Here is a 23,787-nt window from a genome sequence, read left to right as displayed (position 1 = left end):
CTAATTGAAACTAAAGTACAACTAGCTAGCACAAACTTACTTTCGGGGTGACGTTTATATTTTTAGATGTAGTGCTTTTAGATTTTTTGTTTAGATTTTTACTAGCCCTGTTTTGTTTTGTTTTTTTACGCACAATTGCTGAAGGAGGAGAAGTGGATTTGGTGGTGGATTTACTGGCAAAGCCTTTTTCAAGAAGGACCTTTCAAGAAAAGCTTGAAATTGTGAGGAAGGGTCGACCAACCCCGCAGCTAGCAGACCTGTCCCAGCCAGGGAAAGGATTTGTTCGGCACTTCCAATCGACCAACTATGAAAGGTACACCTGGCTTACAGCGTCGAAGGAACATTGCAAATTGTATTGCTGGGAATGCCTGTTATTTGCAACCGACCGATATGGTGTTTGGAGCCATACTGGGTTTGCTAACCTGAATTGCCTAACCAAGGCCGCAACGAGACACCAAAGCACTGCAGGACACTTGCAAGCAACGGTGCTATTGAAAACATTCGGAGACACCCGAGTGGCTCTAGGACTAAATGAACAAATGCGAAGGGAAACAGAGCTCCACAATGAAAGAGTCAAGAAAAATAGGGAAATATTGAAAAGACTGATTGATTGTGTCATCTTTCTGGGTAAACAGGAGCTCTCATTTAGGGGACACGATGAACGCATGGAGTCCACCAAAAGGGGTAACTATGTCGAGCTTATTTCCTTTCTGGCCGAGCACGACAAAGATTTGCATTACCACCTTTCCACAAACAAAGTGTTTACTGGGACTTCAGGCAAAATACAAAATGATTTGATTAGTGCTATAGCTGAAGTGATTGGAGAGGAGATAAAAAGGGAGGTCAATAAAGCACCTTTTGTCGCAGTTATGGTGGACGAAACTACAGATGTGAGTACTGCAGCCCAGCTGGCACTGGTGCTCCGTTATGTGACAGACACTGGTGTCAAGGAGAGGTTTGTCAGATTTGACGATGTTATGAGTGGCAAGCGGGCTGATGACATTGCAGCTCTCATTATCCGATTCCTGGAGGAACACAAATGCCTGGATAAAGTTGTGGCACAGTGCTTTGATGGTGCTGCCGTCATGGCATCTGGACTAAATAGGGTGCAGGCTAAAGTTAAGGCGAGGGCTCCTATGGCTTTATTTATACATTGCTATGCACATCAACTTAATTTAGTACTGACTCAAGGGGCATCGAAGCTTAGAGAATGTAGGATCTTTTTTGCACATCTCAATGGCTTAGCTGCATTTTTTTCCAGATCCCCTAAGAGCACGCAGTTGCTTGACGATATCTGCCAGCGTCATCTTCCTCATGTGGCACCAACAAGGTGGCAATATAGTTCTAGATTGGTTAGCACAGTCTTTGAGAAGAGAGTTGCCCTAAAGGAGCTATTTGAGCACATATTAGAACACCACGATGAGTACGACGAGGATTCTGTGCGCTGTGCTGATGGATACAATGCACATCTGGATGATTTTGAGTTTTGTTTTTTGCTTTCCACTTTTCATGCGATTTTTGAGTATTCGGATGTGCTTTTTGGAATACTGCAGAACAACACACATGATGCACAATTCTGTCTGGCAAGAATGGACGAGTTTTGCGACACCATTGAGAGGAAGAGAGGGCAATTTGGTGAGATTTATGAATCTACTCTGCGCGAAACAGGTGCGCCAAGCACACGGAGAGGCCAAGTGCTGGGGGACATTCGCGCAAGGTACCTGAAACTCTACAGCGACATTTTGGACAACATCCTTGCCCAGATACGGAACCGGTTTAAAGACCATGAGAAAGTCCTGTTTCTCTCCCTCCTCGACCCTCAGCAATTTCAGACATACCGGAAAAAATTCCCGGATGCGGCCTTCTCCAGCTTAACACAGAGCCACGGAACTCTCTTCGACCTGCCCCGGCTTAAAACAGAACTGACTGTAATGTATGCCATGACAGATTTTGAAGGAAAAAGCCCTACTGACCTCCTCGCTTTCCTTCAGCAGAAAGATCTATGCGGGAGCATGCGTCAACTTTACGCATTGGCGTGTTTGGCGGTGACCATCCCGGTATCTACGGCCTCTGTCGAGGGTACATTTTCAGCCCTAAAACGCATTGAAACGTATTTAAGAAATAAGACTGGGCAGACTCGACTGTCAGCACTGGCCTCCATGGCAATCGAGAAGGACCTTTTATTGGAACTGAAACACACCGATGTACTTTACAACCGTGTCATTGAATGCTTTATAAAGAAAGAAAGGAGGATGGACTTTGTCTTCAAATGAAGAGCAGCTTTGGTAAGTTTGATGGATTTTTATGTATCTTTACTAGTCGGGCTGTAAAGTTGTAGTGTTGGAGGAGCCGTGCTGTTCATAGTACTGAAGCACAGTGGAGGAGTTAGACAGACCGATTTCATCCTGGTGCCGGAACTGTTACTAGCCTATTATTATTATTATTATTATTACTTGCTTTAGATCGTCATGGTGAGGTTATTCGGAGGCAGTTTAATTGTGGGAAGATAGCACTGAAGGCCTAGGTGTAAAATACATGGCCCACCAAATTTAGCAAATTTAACAAAACCTATTTATATTAACCTATATGCAGCCCCTTTTTGAGCACAAACCATGAAAATGACATACCTGAACTTAAATGGTTGTATTTACTGGACCCTTTGGAGTATGGACACATTTGTAGTATCTTTTGAAAGAAGACACTTGGGGCTTTATTTCCCAAGTCCCAGTTAATTCCCAGAATTAATAGATGTTGTTATTTTTAAAGTTGGAGAACTATGAAGTTTATAGTAATGGAAATATTTTGAACATGTTTTTATAATCTTAAAAACAATAATAAACGTTCCAAGACAACCCAGAAATACAATGTCCTCAAAGGCACAAGTCTAAAGAAGTTACGTTTCAAATTTGAAGATAATCGAACAAAAAAATGCGGTTCCTGCAGCTTTTTTTCTCTGTGAAATCGCTGGAAGCGTACAAAGTAAAATTTAAAGGCTTCGCCTTTCAAGACGACACAAAATCTGAAAGGGTTCATGAAATGGAAAATCAAATGTTCCTTGATTTAGACATATGAGTTAACTGTACTATAAAAACATACTGTAAATTTCAGACCTCAAATCTTCCTCCCCAGTCTAAAAAGATATTTTAAAGTTCCCACTAGTGATGTGCTGAATGATTAATTTCACTGACGTTTAACTGGACATTTTGAAATCGACTAGTCTAAAAAGAAACCAACCTTAAGAAAACAGTAAAAAAAATAAAATAATAATTTGTGTCCCATTTTAAAATATTTGATCTATTCCAAATCCAGAGCTAAATTCCACTGAAAAGGGGCATTTTATTTAATTATAAAACTAGTAACTAGAAGATTTCTTAAATGTTCAACTTAGTCCCATAACAACTGCTTCCTTTACATAAATGTTTTAAACCGTTCAATGTTCTCGTGCACACTGCCAGTCAAGAGATTTGAAACACTTAATCATTATTTTTTTTATATATTTTTCTTTACTCATTTTAGAATAATGGTAAAGTCATCAAAACTATGGAATTACATAAATGGAAATATGGGAATTATGTTGTGACTAAACAAATAAATCAAACCTGTTATATTTTAGCATCTTCAAAGTAGTCATCCTTTGCCTAGAATTTACAAACATGAACTCTTGACATTTTCTCAACCAACTTCTTGCGGTATCACCCTGAGATGCTTTTTAAACTGATCTTGCTGGACATCCTCCCAGTAATGCATTACAATAATCTAGTCTTGAGGTGCTGAGTGTTTCGGCATCAGCAACCGAGCATGTGCCATAATTTAGCAATATTTCTTAGGTGGAAGATGCTGTTCTACAAACATTGGTAATTTGATTTTCAAGGGACAGATTGGTATAAAATATAACCCCTAAGTTCTTCGCTGTTGAAGATGATGTAACTGTACATCCATCAACAGTCAAATAATATTTTAGCGGCTTATTTTTAGAGGATTATGGTCCAATAATTAGTACCTCTGTTTTGTCGGAATTGAGTAGAAGGAAATTTGTGCCAATCCAATCTTTTATTTAATTGATATACTGCTAATTTGGAGAATTGTGAAATCTCATCAGGTTTGGAAGAAATATAAAGTTGGGTATCGTCGGCATAACTGTGGAAACTTATTCAATGATTCATGATATTATCTCCCAGGGGAAGCATATACATGGAGAAAAGCAGAGGCCCTAAAACTGATCCCTGTGGCACTCCATACTTTTGTTTGGTTTGACAATTCCTCATTTGCATAGACAAAATGGTAGCAGTCTGATAAATAGGACCTAAACCATGATAATGCAAGTCCATAATTCTCCAACCTATTCAAGAGAATGTCGTGATCTATCGTGTCGAATGCAGCACTAAGATCTAAAAGCACTAGAAGAGAAATGCAGCCACGATCAGATAAGAGCAAGTCATTTGTAACTCTGATAAGTGCAGTCTCTGTAATGTGATGGGCCTAAATCCTGACTGAAATTGTTCATATATACATTTTCTCTGTAGAAATTAACATAGTTGGGAGGATACTACCTTTTCTAGTATTTTTGACATAAATGGTAAATTTGAAATCAGTCTGTAATTGGTCAATTCTCCAGGATCTTAATAAGCGGTTTGATAATTGCCATTTTAAAGTTTCTTAAGACATGCCCTAAGGATTGTGAGTTAATATTAAGAAGAGGTTCTGAGATTGCAGGGAATACCTCTTTTAAGAGCTTTTTTGGTATTGGATCTAACAAACATGATGTGGCTTTTGATGTTTCGATAAGTTTTGTTAGCTCTTCATGATCTGTGACTGCAAAGGATTGAAGTTGCTCGTGAGGAAAATTATGTGAGACTATTTTCTGAGGTGATGTGACAGTTGATTGCATAATTCCAATTTTATCTCAATTAAAGCTCTATCTACAGTAACTACAAGATCTGATAAAAAATGAGCAAATTCACCAAGGAAATCAGAATAAGGCCCGGGTGATCTATACACTGTAGCAAGGGTAAAAGCCGACAGAGATTTTTTTATTTATATATCTGACGGTGTCACATTAAGCATTATTAGTTCAAAAGACTTACATTTTTATCCTGTCCTTTGAGTAACACCAAAAACGTCACTTTAAATTGTAGCAACATCTCCTCCTCGACCGTTCAGACGAGGTTCATGTTTAAACGAATATATTCATCCGGTTTAAGCCAGGTTTCAGTCAAACAGAGCGTATCCAAATTATGATCTGTAATAATTTCATTTATAATTAGTGCTTTGGTAGAAAGAGATCTAATGTTTAGTAGCCCTACCTTTTTATATGATGTTTATATTTAATTTGTTTGTTTTGTTCAAGTTTAGCCTTAATCAAATTTTTTCTAAATGATTTGAGGGTTTTGTATTTGGTAGTTAGGGGAACAGTCACAGTCTCTATGAGATATCTTGGAGATACTGTCTCTTTGTTGTAGTTTATGTGACCTGTGTGATGTCTCAAGGCAGCTAGCAGATGTTCGGATTAACCAGTTTGTCTGCTTCCTGACCTGGGCCCCAGTTAGTCAAATACTATCATTATTAAGACTATGAGCCAAATTACCAGAGTGGAGATCATTACGTAATGTTTCCGGACATGACATAATGACTCAAGGATGAATGACAAAAGCCTGTTTTTGCACGAAATCCAACCCGACAGTTCAAAATGCAAATAATTTTTACAAGCTTACCATAGTGAATTGGGATAATGTAAGGACGTTGTTTTGAACACTTATTGCTTATGTAACAAATCAATAATGGCAATTTGTACATTTTTAACCAAAAAAATCGTACATAATGTTTAGGGTTTAATGTCAAGCCCTGATGACTAAAATCATAAAATACTGTTATCGGGCATTATTGACATTATAAATATAGTTTGTACAGCAAAAATCACTAATCAATACTGGACATTTGTTGTGTTCTGCCATGAAAAAAGGGTTCAATTTCATTTATTTGCACATTTGTCCCTCTTGAATTGATTTGTCAGTTTACTGTGTTCACTGTAGAGCTGATGAAAGGGAGAAAGGAACGTCGAGAACTGAATAACGTGGAGGAGAAACTTCAGTATCAGAAACATCATGATTTCACAACTGGAGAAAAAGCTTTCAGTGACCCAAATAATTTCTCACCAAAAAAGCATCAAAGAAGAGTAGCCAAAAATCCTAACACCTGCACTCAGTGTGGAAAGAGTTTCATACGTAATAGCAGGCTTATCATGCACATGAGAGTTCATACTGGAGAGAGACCTTACACGTGCCAACTGTGCGGGAAAAGTTTTCTTTATAAAGAACAGCTTTATGTACACATGAAAATTCACACTGGAGAGAGGCCTCATACATGCAATCAATGTGGGAAAAGTTTCTCATTTGCTTACAGTCTCAAGAATCATCTCCTCTGTCACTCTGGAGAAAGACCATTTGAATGTGATAAGTGTGGTAAAACATTTGTTGCGGCGCAGTATCTGAAAAACCATCTGAAAACACACTCAAATAAGAAGATTTACAACTGTTCATTTTGTGGAAAGAGTTATTCGGACCTGTTCTATTTTAAAAAGCACCAGAAAATTCATACCGGTGTGGGGTCTCATGTGTGCTTTGAATGTGGAAAGACCTTTATTACAGCTGGCTGTGTGAAACGACACCAAATAATTCATACTGGAGAAAAACCTTACAAATGCTCACATTGCAAAAAGAGTTTCACTCATTCACACAGCCTGAAAGCACACGAGAGAATCCATACCGGAGAGAAACCATACAAGTGTTCACACTGTGGAAAGAGTTTCTCTCAGTTACAACACCTGAAAACACACTTGAGAATCCACACTAGAGAGAAATCATATCACTGCTCTTCATGTGGGAAAGGTTTCTGCACAGTACGTAATCTACATAGTCATCTAAAAAGTAATTGCCCAAGTGAGCAGAAATCATCTTAAGGTCCAACAAGATCAAGTTACTAGTTTGAAATTCAGATAAACGCAAAGATGGAATTTTTCCAAATAGACCATTTCAAGCAGGTAAACAATAGCAAGGAAGTTTTCTTGCCGCACATGGAGTATCATTACTGGATCCTTTAAGGCTCTGGGTTACATATTTTCCTCAAATAACATAAAACATTCACCTGAAGTGGCTTATCTAGCGGTGTTGACACTGAGCGTCTATGCGAGAGAGGTGATTAAATTATGGTAATTTAGATGGGGAATTATCGCTCCTTGTTATAACAAAGTCTTTTTAGGCAAGTCGAGTCACTCCGTGGCCATCTTTTGGAATGCTCTCGGGCAGGGCTCGACATTAACACTTGTCTAGGACAAGTGGATTTCTGAAGGGTCAAGTGAAAGAGAATTTGACTTGCCCGACCAGACAAGCACAGCAGACTGATTAAAACGTCAATAACGGAAAAATAACCAGCTATATTGGTGATGAGCTAGGCCTGTGTCCCTTATTACAAAGTGTTGAAAATAATCCAGAGCACGTCATTTTATAATTCGCTAGCGATCTAGTAACCTCTGCGCCTTGTTGATTGACAAGCGCCCGCGTGTGTGTACTCCAAACAGGAGCTTGTATTACGAACACGCTGGCGCTAATGCGTGCCTGAGTGGTCAAATACATTTAAATATTGGTGTCTTGGTGCGGTATTCATTTGAACACAGAGAGTGATGTCTAAAGTGAATGTAAACAGTGGAGAAAAAAGCTAATTTCTCTTTAAAATGTTGGACTTGTAAGTATAAATTTAAGCTAATAGGCCAGCTGCTGTCTAGTGTGTCATTTATAATAATCAAACAACCAGAACAAGAAAACGATAAAACCACTCACAAGCTTTAAAAAGTATTAATGTATTATAATCATACAGTGAAGACCAGTTGATTCATTCTGAATGTTTCCTTGAATACTTTATAGCCTACTGCTGTTAATAAATTTTAAAGCTGTTAAAAAAAAAAAAAGCACCATTTTCTTATTGTATTTTTGGTTCTATTATTTTTTTATCTATTAATTGCTGTTTTTATTTTATTATGGACCGTTTACTAGTCTTGAATAGTTACTTTATAACTTGAAACCATTCTACCATAATTTACAAATAAGTTAGTGGTTTTGAAGCTGGTATTGAGAATTGTCAAATTTCGGTATTGTGATAATGTAAGGGCAGTTTTTCTTGACCTGAAAGGGTTTCGACGTGATAAACCATAGAATACTTATTAATAAACTATCTTTTAATTTTTCAGCCGATTCACTTAAATGGATATAATCATATTTAAATGGAAGAACACAATATGTGTGTTCATAATCATAAATCCACTGTTCTTAACGCCACTACCGGTGTCCCACAAGGATCTATACTCGGACCACTTTTATTTAGTTTTTACAGTTAATGATTCTGTTTGTCCTGATGTAGAGATCCAGTTATATGCAGATGATACAGTCATTTATGCACACTGTTGCCCAAAGGAGCAAGCTGCTTCTAAACTTATTAGTGCAATGAGCCATATTACAACATGACTAAATCGATCCTGTCTAAAGCAAAATTTGACCGCTTTCACAGCTGTCAAATTTGAAATAAACAGACTTCTGAGCTGGGAAAATGGTTAAATATGCTAATTGTTTTTAAGATATTAAATAATAATAATATATATTATGTATGTATGTAGAGTTGCTACTTATTCATGGCTGTGTTGCATTGTTTGTTTGGTGGGTGTGCATTGTACTGGATTGGGTATTAGTTTGTATGTTTTATCTGTATGTGATATTTGTGATGAGTTTATTTTAATTTTAGGTTGCCTTTTTAAGAACTGGCCAAGGGCAACAGATGAAAATTAACCTGACTCTTGGTCATTTACAGTAATTTGTCTGCTGATTAATGAGTGCTGTCCCTGTCAAATAAATACAAAATAAATGAATATATAAATAATAATAAATGAATAAAAGGTGAATGATTAAAGATGTTTTTCTTTCTTTCTTTTGGAGTATTCTTGTATTATGAGACATAAACTGTTATAAAATCTTATTCAAGTATCCACATTCTTGATCTCATTTATCCAGATTACAGAATAAATGCTGTAAAATGTAAATTGTAATGTATTCCGTTAGATTACTCAAGGTCAGTAATGTACTCTATAAATACTTTGGATTACTTCTTCAGAACTGGTAGATTTTTTTTTTTCACATGTTTTGACTATAAAAACTCAAAACACATGTTAAAAATGCATTCTCTGAAAAACCCAAATATCTTATGCAGTGTTGTTTCTAAAACAAGATAAATCAAACTGATCTTGTTTTAAGAATTTTTAGATATTTTTACAGTAAAACAATAAAATAAATTCAAGAATATGATTTTTACACTAATATCAAATTTCTTACTAGAAAAAAGAAATGATCATCCAACGTGAATTTTCTTGATTATAAATATGATCGTGTCTGGTAATATGTGCATGTAAAATGGCTAGAAATAGCATTTTAGCTTAGCGTGAAGCTAACAATTTACACAAGGTTTATTTCTATTTCTTCTGCTCCAAACGGACTTCAAACGTACTTCTCTGTCTGCTCGTATGAATGTCACACATCATAAGAAAGTGTTTCACCGCTGTTCAAATGCACTTTGGATCGCATCATTTACATGTATAAATGTTTTCCATCTGAAAGGACTAAATATTAAATTAAACAAATGACAATAAAATGCAAAGTTCACACTCGTACACCAGTGATGGCAGAGCTGCTATGCAAGGTGCTAGCCTACCATTGGGAGCAACTTGTGGTTCAGTGTCTTGCACAAGGACGCTTTAGCATGTGGAGTCGTGTGGGCCAGGAATCGAACCGCCAATCCTGTGATTAGCGGCCGCCCCTCAACTTAATGAAAATAAAGTTTCCATTTGTCATAAGTAAAAGTACCTTATTGTAAATGGCCTATAAGTTGAAAAGTTGTAAACTAGTCAAAGTTGAAGTAGCTCATAAGGAAAATACTTAAAAGTATCAAAGGTACAAGTAAATCGCATCAATTATGACACGGCTCATTATACCCGTGGCAACTTAGATGATTGCTGGTGCCGTGCTTGAACCTATATTGGAATTAACTCAAGAACTACACTGCAAGTAAATATACTACTCATCTGGCGCAGAATAGCAAGTAAACAATATGAATTATTTTGGGATTCACCATTCCCATACCTGGATCGGTATCGGTTCCGATACTGAAGCTTTTAGACGGATCGGGTATCAGTCTGACGAGTCCGATCCAAATCCGATACTGTGCGTTAGTCATGTTCGTTACTGTCAAACTCCAAAAATGACATAAAAGAACCATTAAAACACCATTAAAGCTGTTCATATGATCGTGCATTTTATTCAAAGCCACTTGAAGACGTGCGACGGCTATGTGAATCACAAAAGGTTGTGTTTAATAAGTAAATATATCAAATGCACGTGCAGCTCCAGTGCGTCAGTGAATGCCGCTGCTCTGTTTACACACATACTCGCGGATATTTTTAGCATTCACGCAGTGCGCAATATGTGAGCGCTAATCACGAACAACATCTCAGATGTAGATGCTCAATAGTTTGGTTCACTTATAATATGCATTTACAATGGCACCGGAGGTGCATTTTACCAGAATTTGAATAAGAAGCGAATTAAACTACTGTGAACTTGCCCACAAACAGACACATACAGGACGTCCTGGAGAGTTCAGAATGTCAAAATAAAAGCGTGAGGGTTTAAAAGTTAAAGGTGCAGGATTGAGATATATTATTATTTGTGTACAGTTGAATGGGTTCTAAAAATAACTGTGAATGAAAAGTGCTTTTCTGCTGATGTCTTATACTGGAATAACTTAATTTTGCTGCTACGTTATATAGTATACTAGTTAATAATAAAGTGTTTCTTAATAAGCTATACATTTATATTGAAATAATGTGTCTGTGTTTCTTTACATATAAAAGAACACACCCAATTATTTCCACACAATAATGTAAAGAGATATTATAAACTGATTATGCAAAAAACAACACTATCGGATCGGGATCGGAAGAGAAAATCTGGTATCGGATCGGGATCAGTATCAGCCAATACTGAGATTTCCGATGTCTGAATCGGATCAGAAGAGAAAAATCTGGAATCGGATCGGGATCAGTATCAGCCAATACTGAGATTTCCGATATCGGAATCGGATCGGAAGAGAAAAAGTGGTATCGGTGCATCCCTAGAATTATTGGATTTGAGCACAAATGAACGGCACCATAAAGTTGTAATTACTCTAACATTTGATTTTCACAAGAATGATCAGATAAGATAAAGCATCAATTAAAGCATTAAATTCCATGAATGGTATTCATTTTAATGCATTTGTGCTAAAAAGCAAAAACTCAAACTCAATAACATTGCAATTACAACTTCTGACCACATAAGTATGAATTTCCTAGGAAGACTTGAACAGAATAAACCAGAACATAATTGAAATCATCTTTATACTGGTTATGTGTGGAGCATGATTGATGTGAAGGGGGAAAAAAACAGTCCATAACAAATTGGAACATTTAAGGAGAGACCTGAGCAATATTTAGAGACCAGAACAGAGACTTATGGGTTGGCTCTTTTTATTTGGGCCTGTAAACAACCACCCACCCTAGCAACTGCATAGCAATGTTCTAAAACTCAGAGAACAACATAGCAACAACCTGTCAATCAGCCTATCAACTGCACAACAATGTGCTACAAACACATAACCGCATGGCAACAATCTGGCAGCTAGGGATGTGCAGAACGACTCATTTCACTGACTTTTAAATTAATATTTTGGAGTCGACTAGTCTACAAAGTTGTGTTTATGTGTCCCATTTAAAATACTTAATCTATTCCAAATTGGACACTAAATTCTGATGAAAAGGGGCATTTATCTGCGACATGCATTGCATTATGATCATTGTACACTAAATATAGAAAATGACATGCATTCACCTTTAGTGAGTACAGGCTTATTTACTGAAAACAATTGATTGAATAGTGCAGGACAAATAGCGCAACCCTAATAGCAATCCTTACAATCAGGACATTGTTAAAAAATGAACAGGTAGACTGTTGCTATCTGCTTTGCTACAGCAGGGGCGTTCATGATTCGCATCAGGGCAGCAACGCAAACGTCCAATGCCACTTTGAACTCCGCGCTTGCAGACAAAAGCGACTATTTCTGCGTTTTGGTGATAGTTAGGACTTGACGTGCTTCTGTGGTAATTAGAATGCGCCTTAATTAAGTCCCACCTGGGCTTGTTTTGAGTGTTTGTGGTGTTTCCGGCAGTGTAATGACTCTGGGCGGACACTTTACAAAGGTTCTGCCTTTTAACAAAGTCAAACCGAAAGCAATTTTAGAGTTTTTAGGAAAAAATTATTTTTAAAAACCTTTTATAGAATTGCTTACACATTTTTCGCCATGGAAATAGCCATAGAGGCTGGCATGGCTTTGAAAATGAACAAACAAACAAACAAAGGTCCTAGCCCAGGGGTCGGCAACCCTTGGAGTGCCATTTATAATTTTCCTTGTCAATGGCTACATTATTTGATGAGCAAAATGAACATGTCAACATGGACCAATGAAAGACGGGACTTGACTCACCTGAGGCGGCTATCCTGCTCTTGAAAAAGCCCGCTCTGTGGGAAAATAACAAGCATGCACAATTTAAAGAAGACTCAAATGTGAAATCATCCATCTTTAAAGCCAACGTTTCGGAAACCCGGTTCCCGCACCACTGCACTGCGAGTGAGAGAGAGAAGAAGCATTTAACCGCAAGCATTTAGAGTCCATGTTTAAAAACCGTGAAGTGCTTTATTTAGACGTGGTATAAATATAGAATATAATATGCCTAAATGTGAATGTGTGGGTACTGGAGCTGTTGCTATGGTTACGGACAGTGTTTAGCCAGGTGTCGAGGACTGAGCGTGAACTTTCAATTCAAGTGGAACTGGAGCTTAAACACATGAACTCCAAAATATAACTGAGCGATTTGATCTACCAGACGCATAACCACCAAAAAAGCGGCTGTTTGTGAGCATTAAATGACCGACTGAAAACGACGGATGTAAATTATGCAGACAAAGTCATAGAAAGATACACATACTCAAATGGGGCAAGATGCTCCTCTAGTCCTCCAATAACAAACTAGTAAGTTTCATATTTTTAGCTGTGGTGATTTTAAAGTGATGAATTAAAAGATGCAAATTTTTGTAACGTTTAAGCGTGCTGACAGCGCGCAGTGCATTGTGTGTAGTTACTATCAGTGAGTAAACGTGTCGGGCATAATTGACTAAATAAATAAATACCGTTTGCACTGCAAAACTCACAAATCAATATTGGACATTTGTTGTGTTCTGCCATGAAAAAAGGGTTGAATCTGATTTATTTGCACATTTGTCCCTCTTGAATTGATTTGTCAATTTACTGTGTTCACTGTAGAGCTGATGAAAGGGAGAAAGGAACGTCGAGAGCTGAATAAAGTGGAGACAATTCAGTATCAGGAACATCATGATTTCAGAACTGGAAAAAAATCTTTGAGTGGATCAAAGACTAAAAATTATTTCTCACCAAAAAAGCATCAAAGAGGAGCAGCTAAAAGTCCAATCATCTGCTCTCAGTGTGGAAAAAGTTTCATACATAAAAGCAGGCTTATCATGCACATGAGAATTCATACTGGAGAGAGACCTTACACGTGCCATCTGTGCGGGAAAAGTTTTCATTATAAAGAACAGCTTCATGTACATATGAAAATTCACACTGGAGAGAGGCCTTACACATGCAATCAATGTGGGAAAAGTTTTGCATATGCATACCATTTCAAAGATCATCTCCTCTGTCACTCTGGAGAAAGAAAATTTGAGTGTAAAAAGTGTGGTAAAACATTTGCCTTGGCACAGTATCTGAAAAACCATCTGAAAACACACACAAATAAGAAGATTTACAAATGTCCTATTTGTGGAAAGAGTTATTCACACCTGTCCTATTTTAAAAAGCACCAGAAAATTCATACCGGTGTTGGGACTCAAATGTGCTTTGAATGTGGGAAGACTTTTACTGCAGCTAACAGCTTGAAACTGCATCAAAGAATTCACACTGGAGAAAAACCTTACAAGTGTTCACACTGTGGAAATAGATTCACTCATTCACACAGCCTGAAAACACATGAGAGAATTCACACTGGAGAGAAACCATACCACTGCTCTTCATGTGGGAAGAGATTCACCACAGCAAGTAATCTACAGAAACATAAGAAACAGAATTCTTGTCACAGGAAGAAAAAATTATCTTCAGGTCCAACAAGATCAAGTAAATAGTTTGAAATACAGACAAAGCTAAAAAATGTATTTCCCCCAATAGAGCAGCATCATCATCAAAGAGAACAGCAAAGAAAACTTCAGGAATGTCTTGTATTAATTGATAACTTGTTTGTGTATCTGTATATTCAGTAATGTGCAAAATATTTTGGCACTTCTGAAAAATGCTGTAGAGAAAGGACGTTTATAAAATGCCATGAATAGTTTTCATAAATTGTATAAATAAACTTCTGGTGAATGATGAAAGATGTTTTTTCTTTTTATTAACTTTACCCATCCTGAACTCATTTATCTATACATTCAGATGATCAACATATTCAATATGTACTGTATGCTGTTATGTTATACAAGTTACTTGTGTTGACCTTGGGGGGTCAAGAAATGACTCGCGTGACTCCTGTAAAATATAAATATCTAAAAAGTAAAATAGAAGTTCCTCACATTTTTTTTAATCCAAATTGTAATTGTAAATAAATGGCATATGATACTTGAGCGGTACAGAATCTTAGGGGAGTGAGACTGAAAAATATTACATATTTTTTGTGGGAATGGGTCTAAAAAATCCATCCCTCGCAGACCTCTACTTTATAATTCAGGTCCAGTATTTCACAAACTCCCGCAGCACGATTTTGGGGAGCTGAGGGAGAGGGAGATATTCGATAGCGCCTGTAGTACATTAAGAGCAGCCACATGATATTTGCTGCAGATGCCACCACACATCTTTAAGGGCACTAAAAATGTATGCATTGCACAAAAATAACTCTAATTACTATTCTCACTAACATGACATCTATGCTCTCTGGATTGCAGCAGCTGCTTCTTGAATGTGTTGTTGCTTATGGCCAATGACAAAAATAGAAAAATACTACACATTTATGGTGCTGTTTTGTGAACGGTTGGGTGGTCTACAGCCCACACTCGATGATTGCAACACACAGCCCACCCCATTTTGCTTTTATCTAATTATTTGTGCAGTACCCTTGAAAAGAATAACCATTGCTTGTGATGTATTTGGCCTGGATTGGGCGAACATTTCGTCCTGCAATACCCTTGAAAAGGATAAACAAAAATTTTAACGCATATTAGGGAGGGGATCATTGATTGTGCAATGCCCTTGAAAAAGATATACTAAGGCATGAGCTGAGGAGGCAGAGCAGACCGTATTGTGCAATTGAATTAATTTGCCGCAGATGCTGCACCTAGACAGCTCGTTTGTGCTGCATGGGAGACTTGCAATTTACAAAGTCAGGCTTCCACTACGTAGGAGCAAGATATTATATATTGATCCTAATAAAGTAGCACAAATACCTTACCTCCAAATACCTTAATTACCTGCTAAATGTTACTCCCTTGACAACTAGCAAATAAATTATTAGTGAAAAGAGCAAAATGACCAAATTGTCTTGAAACTTAAAGAATGAAGCAAGCTTAGTAGAGTATTAGTAGGGAGCTTATGTTTTGACCAGATTTCTTTTTTATCTCAAAGAAGAAGAAATGTAAATGAATAATGCAAACTATTGTTGTCAAAAGTTCTGGTACTTCTGTACCAAATTGATACTAAAATAAAAAGATGTAACTATACCAGTGTTTCTGGAGTACGGGTAGTACCGAGCACCAACTCTATCCAGCGCACAGTATGACTGACACACAGCTTTAAAATGCTCACAGGCTTATTTTGAACGCATGCTCTGTTACTTTTACACTGAAATGGAAAATGAATCAATTAATCGTAACATGTCCTAGTGTGATTTATTAAACCACTAATGGCTGCAATCTTACTGTGGATGAGCTGCATACTTTGAATGTATAAATCCGACTGCTCAAACACTGGAAACGCAACAGACATTAAAAATCATTCACATTGTATCATATGGCAGATACATATTTATATTTATACAGCATTTAAAACAACAGAGTTGACCAAAGTGCTTCACAGTAATAAAATTTAAAACATAACATTTCAAAAGGACCACATACTCAAACACCAGTTATCTAAAATCCAAAGACTACAAAACCGTATTCTACATTTCATTTGTCAGACACAAAAGCCAGTGGAAAGAGATGAGATTTCACACGTGACTTAAAAGTCTTTAATGTTTACACTGGACTGTGTTGTGAAATGTTTATCCGGTACAGTGAAACTTCTGGAAAAAACACACATCGTAATAAAAGCACAATTCAATTGAAAAGGTAGATGCTTGAAATTGAAGAAATTGTTACCGAAATATAGAACTACTCTATAGTAAAATTTAATATTCACTGTAATACTACTATTATTATTATTAATATACCAGTATTAATAATAATAATAAAGCAATATATCACAAGCAAGACTGCTGTTGAATAAAAGTTTGAAAAATGCAATGACATGTTGAAAAGTAAAATTTTCACTTGTAAAAGTTTTAAGAATTAATTGACACCATCGTGATGATAACATTTTCTTAAACTTAAAAAAATTAGTTCAGGAAAATAACAATAATTATTCAACTATAATTATTATAATAATTATTTAATTGTAAAAAATAACTAAACTGGTGTGTTCAGTAGCAAATTATTGTATTCGCATATTTTTGCTGTGGTATCGAAATTGGTATCAAGAACCATGAAATTTCACTGGTATCAGTACCGACTACTGAAATTTTGGTACTATCACAACACAACACTAATGCAAACATATGCCTGTAAATGGCTCTACAACAATGCTACCGTTGTGCCATACCCTGCAGAAGGAGCCCCTGTGAATGGGTGAGCCTTATTTGTGCAATATCTTTGCAGAGGGTAAACAATGCTTGTGAGACTTTGCTTGGATTGAACCCTTGCGAAAAGGTAGGCATGTTTGTACAATGCCCCTGCAAAAGCACAAAACAATGTTTTGCATTTGAGACTATGAAAGGTCAAAGTCACCTGTGCAATATAGTAGCAAAAGGACAAAAATGTTTGTGTTTGAGCCCTATGAAAAGGGCAATGTTGCATGTGCAATACCCCTGCAGGAGGACAAAATACCTTATGTGTTCGTCCCTTGATAAGGGCGATGTTGTATGTGCAATCCTTTGCAAAAGAATAGCAACATTTTGTGTGTTTATAACGTTACGTTTAGGTCAGGAAACCAGGGTACACCCCTACCTTTTACAGAAAGTGCCATGGGATTTTTAATGACCACAGAGAGTCAGGACTTCAGTTTAACATCTCATCTGAAGGACAGTGCTTTTGTACAGTATAGTGTCTCCATCGCTATACTGGAGCATTAGGATCCACACAGACCACAGGGTTAACACCTCCTGCCCTAATATCTCTTCCAAGCAGCAATCTTAGTTTTCCCAGGAGATCTCACATCCAGGTACTGGCCAGGTTCAACCCTGCTTAGCATTAGTGGGCAACCAGGCAAGAGCAGCAGGGTGATATGTCTGTTGGTGACAGTTGATGTTTGTTTCCTCTTTACATCATCAGTGCTGTTAATAATGTTGTTTGAGATGTCTGACTTCTGTTGTGCTTTAAAGTTAAACATTCATTGTAGAATTTAAATGGGTCATATACGTTTTATGGTCTCTGCCACAATATTGTGTGTTTAAATAAATACAGTTTGTACAGCAAAAATCACAAATCAATACTTGATTTGTAAACTTGTGTTCTGCCATTAAAAAAGGGGTTCAATTTTATGTCCCTCTTGAATTGATTTGTCAATTTACTGTGTTCACTGTAGAGCTGATGAAAGGGAGAAAGGAACGTCGAGAGCTGAATAAAGTGGAGGAGATACTTCAGTACCAGAAACGTCATGATTTCAGAATGAGTGGACCAAAGACTAAGAAGAATTTCTCACCAATAAAGCATCAAAGAGGAGCCAAAAATCCTAACACCTGCACTAAGTGTGGAAAAAGTTTCATACATAAAAGCAGGCTTATCATGCACATGAGAATTCATACTGGAGAGAGACCTTACACGTGCCATCTGTGCAGGAAAAGTTTTCATTATAAAGAACAGCTTCATATACACATGAAAATTCACACTGGAGAGAGGCCTCATACATGCAATCAATGTGGGAAAAGTTTTGCATATGCATACCATGTCAAAGATCATCTCCTCTGTCACTCTGGAGAAAGAAAATTTGAGTGTAAAAAGTGTGGTAAAACATTTGCCTTGGCACAGTATCTGAAAAACCATCTGAAAACACACACAAATAAGAAGATTTACAAATGTCCTATTTGTGGAAAGAGTTATTCACACCTGTCCTATTTTAAAAAGCACCAGAAAATTCATACCGGTGTTGGGACTCAAATGTGCTTTGAATGTGGAAAGACCTTTATTACAGCTGGCTTCTTGAAATTACACCAACGAATTCATACTGGAGAAAAACCTTACAAATGCTCACATTGTGGAAATAGATTCACTTATTCACACAGCCTGAAAGCACACCAGAAAATCCATACAGGAGAGACCCCTTACAAGTGTTCACACTGTGAAAAGAGTTTCAATCGGCAAGACAGCTTGAAAACGCACGAGAGAATGCATACTGGAGAGAAACCTTACAAGTGCTCACACTGTGAAAAGAGTTTCAGTCGGCCAGACAGCTTGAAAACACACAAGAGAATGCATACTGGAGAGAAACCTTACAAGTGTTCACACTGTGGAAAGAGTTTCAGTCGGCCAGACAGCTTGAAAACACACAAGAGAATGCATACTGGAGAGAAACCTTACAAGTGTTCACACTGTGGAAAGAGTTTCAGTCGGCCAGACAGCCTCAAAACACACACGAGAATTCATACTGGAGAGAAACCTTACAAGTGCTCACATTGTGGAAAAAGTTTCTCTCAGTCATACAGCTTGAAAGGACACAAAATAATCCACACTAGAGAGAAATCAAATCACTGCTCTTCGTGAAAGTTTCACCACAGCAAGTAATCTACATAGACATGAGAAAAACATTATTGTAGTCACAGTGAGCATAAGTCATCTTCATGTCCAACAAAATCATGTTAATAATTTGAAATTCAGATAAACACAAAGATGGCATTTCTTCCAATAGAGCAAATTATGAAAGGTCTTATACGAATTGATAACTTGTTTGTGTATCTGTATATTCAGTAATGTGCAACATGTTTTCGGCATTTCTGAAAAATGCTGTAGAGAAACAATGTTTTCAAAATGCCATGAATAGTTTTCATAAATTGTGTAAATAAACTTCTGGAGAATGATGAAAGATCAAAGAGTTTCTTTATTTTTATTTACTTTACCCATGGAATATTATTATGTTATGAGACATAATCACTTATAATTAGTTATGAAATCTGTTATGTTATACAAGTTACTTGTGTTGACCTTGGTGGTCCCTAGAGGCCTCTCATCCCCCCCTTTGATAATTTCAACTCAATAGCATCACAACCACTCCCTTTACCCATTAACACACCTGCCAACTTGTGCAGGTTCCCAAGGTAATGATTCCCTGCCTTAGGTTGCTTCTCACTGGCCAAAAGTGAGTCTTATATGTTACGTCCCGTGTTATTCTGTCCTTTCTCTTTCTTTGTGTGTGAGTGTTTTGTTTCAGTTTCTACCGAATGCAAATTGGTCGCTCCACCTGCACAGAGGCAATTATTGGTTCCTGGTGGCACGCTTAAAATCCACTTGCTGCTTATCAGATGCGATCTGTCACGACTCAGAGCTGGTCGTGCTGTTCCACACTCTTCACCAATTGCCATAATAAACCAAGTTTTTTCTCTGTTTTTCATAGTTCTGAGAGCAGTAACTTCATATGCAGTTTGTGATTTAACACTTGAAACAAAGACTAGTGTTTTGCCTTTAAAGCAGTCAGGTTTGTAGGGTGAGGGAGCGGACATTTGCCAGATGAATACTCTGCAGCAGAGACCTAAAGACGCGTTGACGAACCTTGAAGAGTGCGCTGGCTCACTTCCCTCACGTGCATCTTTTGGATCGCTTGTAGAAAACCGCTGCGCCTCCAACTAAGAGGTCTAATAAAACATCAGAATAATCAAACACCGGCAAAAAATTGTCAGGTATGCTCTGCCGAATATTCAGCAGTTCATTCCTGGTGAAAATGAAATTTTGTTGCTTGATTCTCTACTACAAATTGATGTAACATCCAGTTATTAAAACTAATACAGTCCATGTTCTTCCTAGTAATTAGAGTAATGAAAATGCATATTAGAATAAAAGCCAAGCCATAAGGTCAAAGGAACAGCCTGCAGAGCTCAGAGACAGGATTGTGTCGAGGCACAGATCTGGGGAAGGCTACAAAATATTTTTTGGCTGCATTGAAGGTTCCCAAGAGCAAAGTGGCCTCAAATGGAACAACCAGTACTCTTCCTAGAGCTGGACGCCCAGAAAAAACTGAGCAATCGGGGGAGATGGAGGATTCTCAGACTGTGAGAAACAAGATTCTCTAATCTGATGAAACTAAGACTGAACAGTTTGGCCTCAATTCCAAGCGTCATGAGGAAACCAGGCACCGCTAATCACCTGTGCAATAACATACCAACGGTGAAGCATGGTTGTGGTAGCATCATGCTGTGGAGGTGTTTTCAGTAGCAGTGACTAGGGGACTGGTCAGGGTTGAAGGAAAACTAAATGCAGCTAAATACAGAGATATCCTTAATAAAGACCTGGTCCAGAGCACTCATGATCTCAGACTGGGCCGAAGGTTCAACTTCCAACAGGACAATGGCCCCAAGCACACAGCCAAGACAACGCAAGACCAGAGGTGGGTAGTAACATGTTACATTAACTTTATGGGGGGATTAATTTTAGAGTAGGTTTAAATGTGGGTACTTTTTACTCTCACTCAAGTAAATTTCTAATGAAAAAATTTACTTTTTCTTCATTACAATGTGCGGCTTTTCCTGTAATTTTAATTCATGAGTAATTTATTGAGAGATTATTTAATGGGACTTTTATGACATCGGAAGTTCACATAGCTGCACGCTCTGTCACAGACTGTCACTCAAGCTGAGTCCATCAATGCAGCATCAAGCTCTTCAAACAAAGTGATACACTTTCTTCTTTCTGTAGAGTGAAAAAAGAATAGTTTTGTCATGCAATTCCTTCATTAACACCAAGACAAACGTCTAAGTTACGGATGTAACCTCCATTCCCTGATGGAGGGAACGAGACGTTGTGTCAAAGAAGTGACACTAAGGGTCTCTCTTGAGCACCTTTTGCATCTCTGATCTATGAGAAAAGGCCAATGAGAAATTGGCAGACAGAATTTGCGTGTCCCGCCACCGGACATACAGGTATAAAGGGGAAATGCTGAATTTCATTCAGGATTTTTTTGAGGGGCCGAAAATGGGAGCGGGCAGGTAATTTACGTGCTAAAGCGACCAGCTGTGTCAGACTGCACGTACCCTTCCCCCACGCCTCATAAAATCGTCAGAGACTTCTGGTTCTTTTCCCCTGACAGGGGGGAACATGGCGACGTGCCAAACATGGGAGCAGGCCGCACCTTTTCTCTATATATATTTCTCGCATAGAGTTAAAGCAGCTGAGGCCATCTTAACGTTTTCATATGCATCGGGGAAGGCGATCTTACCCAGTTCCTATTCTTTCAGGGGGAAAAGACCCCGTGGAGAACACAGCTGCCCAGACTGGGGGAGGTAACGAGTGGTGAAATACATCACATGTGGAGAATGGTGGAAGATCCTACCTCATTAGGAGGGAGGAGTTGCTACAAATATGGCAACCGGGGGTCCGTGAGGACTGCCCAAGGGAGACGCGGGTGCGCGCTCAACAAACCACGTGATAAGATGCGCTGATTGATGGTTTCAGACGCGGAGGCAACTGAGATTCATCCTCCAGAACACGGATTGAGACAAGTCACTACACCACCACGAGGACTTCGAGTGAGCGCATTGGGAATTGGCCAAATTGGGGAGAAAAAGGGAGAAAAAATATCTGTGTATTTTGTTTGTTTGTTCTCTCGTTATTTGTTGTGGTACTAAAATACATGCTTTTGAATAATGTGCTGTGTCTTTACAGTGCCGGGTTAAGGCAATAAACCATAGACGATTTGTGAACTTATTTGTGTGTGTCAGCGCTGAGAATGATTTATTAAGTCAAGTCATTATTTGTTTAGCAATTTTCACAATGCATTGTCTCAAAGCAGCTTTACAGAAAATTATGATGTAACAATTGGAGCTTTAATTTCACAACGTCATAAAGTCATGCACCGTTATGCATTGATCCTACGTTGGCATCGTTGGCATGGCTACATGTAGTTTCGTTTTTCATGATACTGCAGTGAAATCAGAAACTAGTGCCCAAGTGTCAGTAAATAATGCAATAAAGTTGGCTTAATGTTGGATGTTCTTGATTAACAAGCTCTGAAGAGCAACAATGGAGCATACATATCCAAAACATTTCCAGAACATAGAGCATACAACTTCAATAACATTTGAAGCACATGACTTAGTCATACAACCAACTCCAAAGTGTGCACAATAATGCACACCTTTTAGATTTTTGATATAATTAAAAAATTAAAAATTGTTTTTCGTGGAAAAGAAGATCAAGTTGGGTTCTGAACTCTTGGCTACATTGGTACAGCTAGTAAAAACATGCATCAAACATCCACACCAACCCTGTATTTAGTTTTTTTTAAGATATGCAGCCAATAACCTACAAACAAGGGACTCTTAAATAATGCCTAAATTAAAAACTATGCTAACTAAATTTAGCTGACTCGAGACAACACATTGTTTCCTAGAACTGGCAGAAAATACTCAACAGACACAAGCAGCATATCTATGATTGGCGAGAGGAGGAGCTGTCGATCAAGAACTAGTGGACCAATGGGGACACCAAACACCCCATAATTTACATGAAACTCTACTCACAAGTTTTGGGAAATCAAGTGCAGGACTTTGAAACAAAAGCAAAGAAAAATACAGCATAAGCACACAAAAAAATAAAAATATGAGCAAAATTGTCAGAGAGCAAAAAAAACAGTAATATATCCAAGGAAAAATGTTTGCACTTATCAATTTTTATCTACGCTTCTAATTTTTTGATTCACGCTTCTTATTTTGATTATTTTTGGATCTGTTTCCGCAATACAATTGGCAGGATTTTGATCCCATACACTGCAATGGTCGTTATACGACGTCACACTTCTATACATGGAGGTTTGTGCCGTGTGGGCGTTCACAGCTGTTCGGCCTGAATAGCGCAGACTGTTTGTGTCATAGTGCGGTGAAAAGTCACCTGTCTGTCAGTGTTATCAAAAGTGCTTTGCAGAACAGGGGTGGCCAGAGGGGTGGCCAAGCTTCAATCGGTGGTGGCACTGGCCACCACGTAGCTACGCCCCTGATGATGCTTTTTCTTTATTAAACTAAACATGGATGGAGAGTGTGGAATAATGAAGGCCTATTTTAAACTTCTTTTGTTGGGATAGCTGCAGCTGCCACTTGTTCAAATTATAAAAGGTAAAGAACTATTTCATTGGTGGGGGTCCAATGGA

General features: G+C 37.9%; 2 protein-coding genes across 4 annotated transcripts in view; both read left to right on the top strand.

Annotated features, from left to right (window-relative positions):
* The window catches only part of LOC127625253 (zinc finger protein 160-like), a 124,017-nt gene that overhangs the window by 9,690 nt on the left and 90,540 nt on the right, over window positions 1-23,787 (top strand). The gene's annotated exons all lie outside the window — the stretch shown is intronic.
* Window positions 257-19,505, top strand: LOC127625262 (gastrula zinc finger protein XlCGF57.1-like). The gene is made up of 2 exons (XM_052100439.1): window positions 257-2,285; window positions 18,025-19,505. The coding sequence occupies exons 1-2, from the start codon at window positions 2,228-2,230 to the stop codon at window positions 19,197-19,199; spliced, it is 1,233 nt and encodes a 410-aa protein (XP_051956399.1). The 5' UTR covers window positions 257-2,227; the 3' UTR covers window positions 19,200-19,505.

The sequence above is a fragment of the Xyrauchen texanus genome, chromosome 31 (genome assembly GCF_025860055.1).
Source record: "Xyrauchen texanus isolate HMW12.3.18 chromosome 31, RBS_HiC_50CHRs, whole genome shotgun sequence".
Taxonomy (NCBI): domain Eukaryota; kingdom Metazoa; phylum Chordata; class Actinopteri; order Cypriniformes; family Catostomidae; genus Xyrauchen; species Xyrauchen texanus.
Note: the sequence above shows the minus strand (reverse complement) of the source record. Positions and strands in the feature narration are given on the sequence as shown.

Bases quoted from the DNA above. Each gene is read 5' to 3' on its own strand.
- LOC127625262 (XM_052100439.1), top strand. From the start codon at position 2,228: ATGCTTTATAAAGAAAGAAAGGAGGATGGACTTTGTCTTCAAATGAAG. The intron at 2,286-18,024 runs GTAAGTTTGATG...TGTTCACTGTAG, and splicing joins TCAAATGAAGAGCAGCTTTG to AGCTGATGAAAGGGAGAAAG.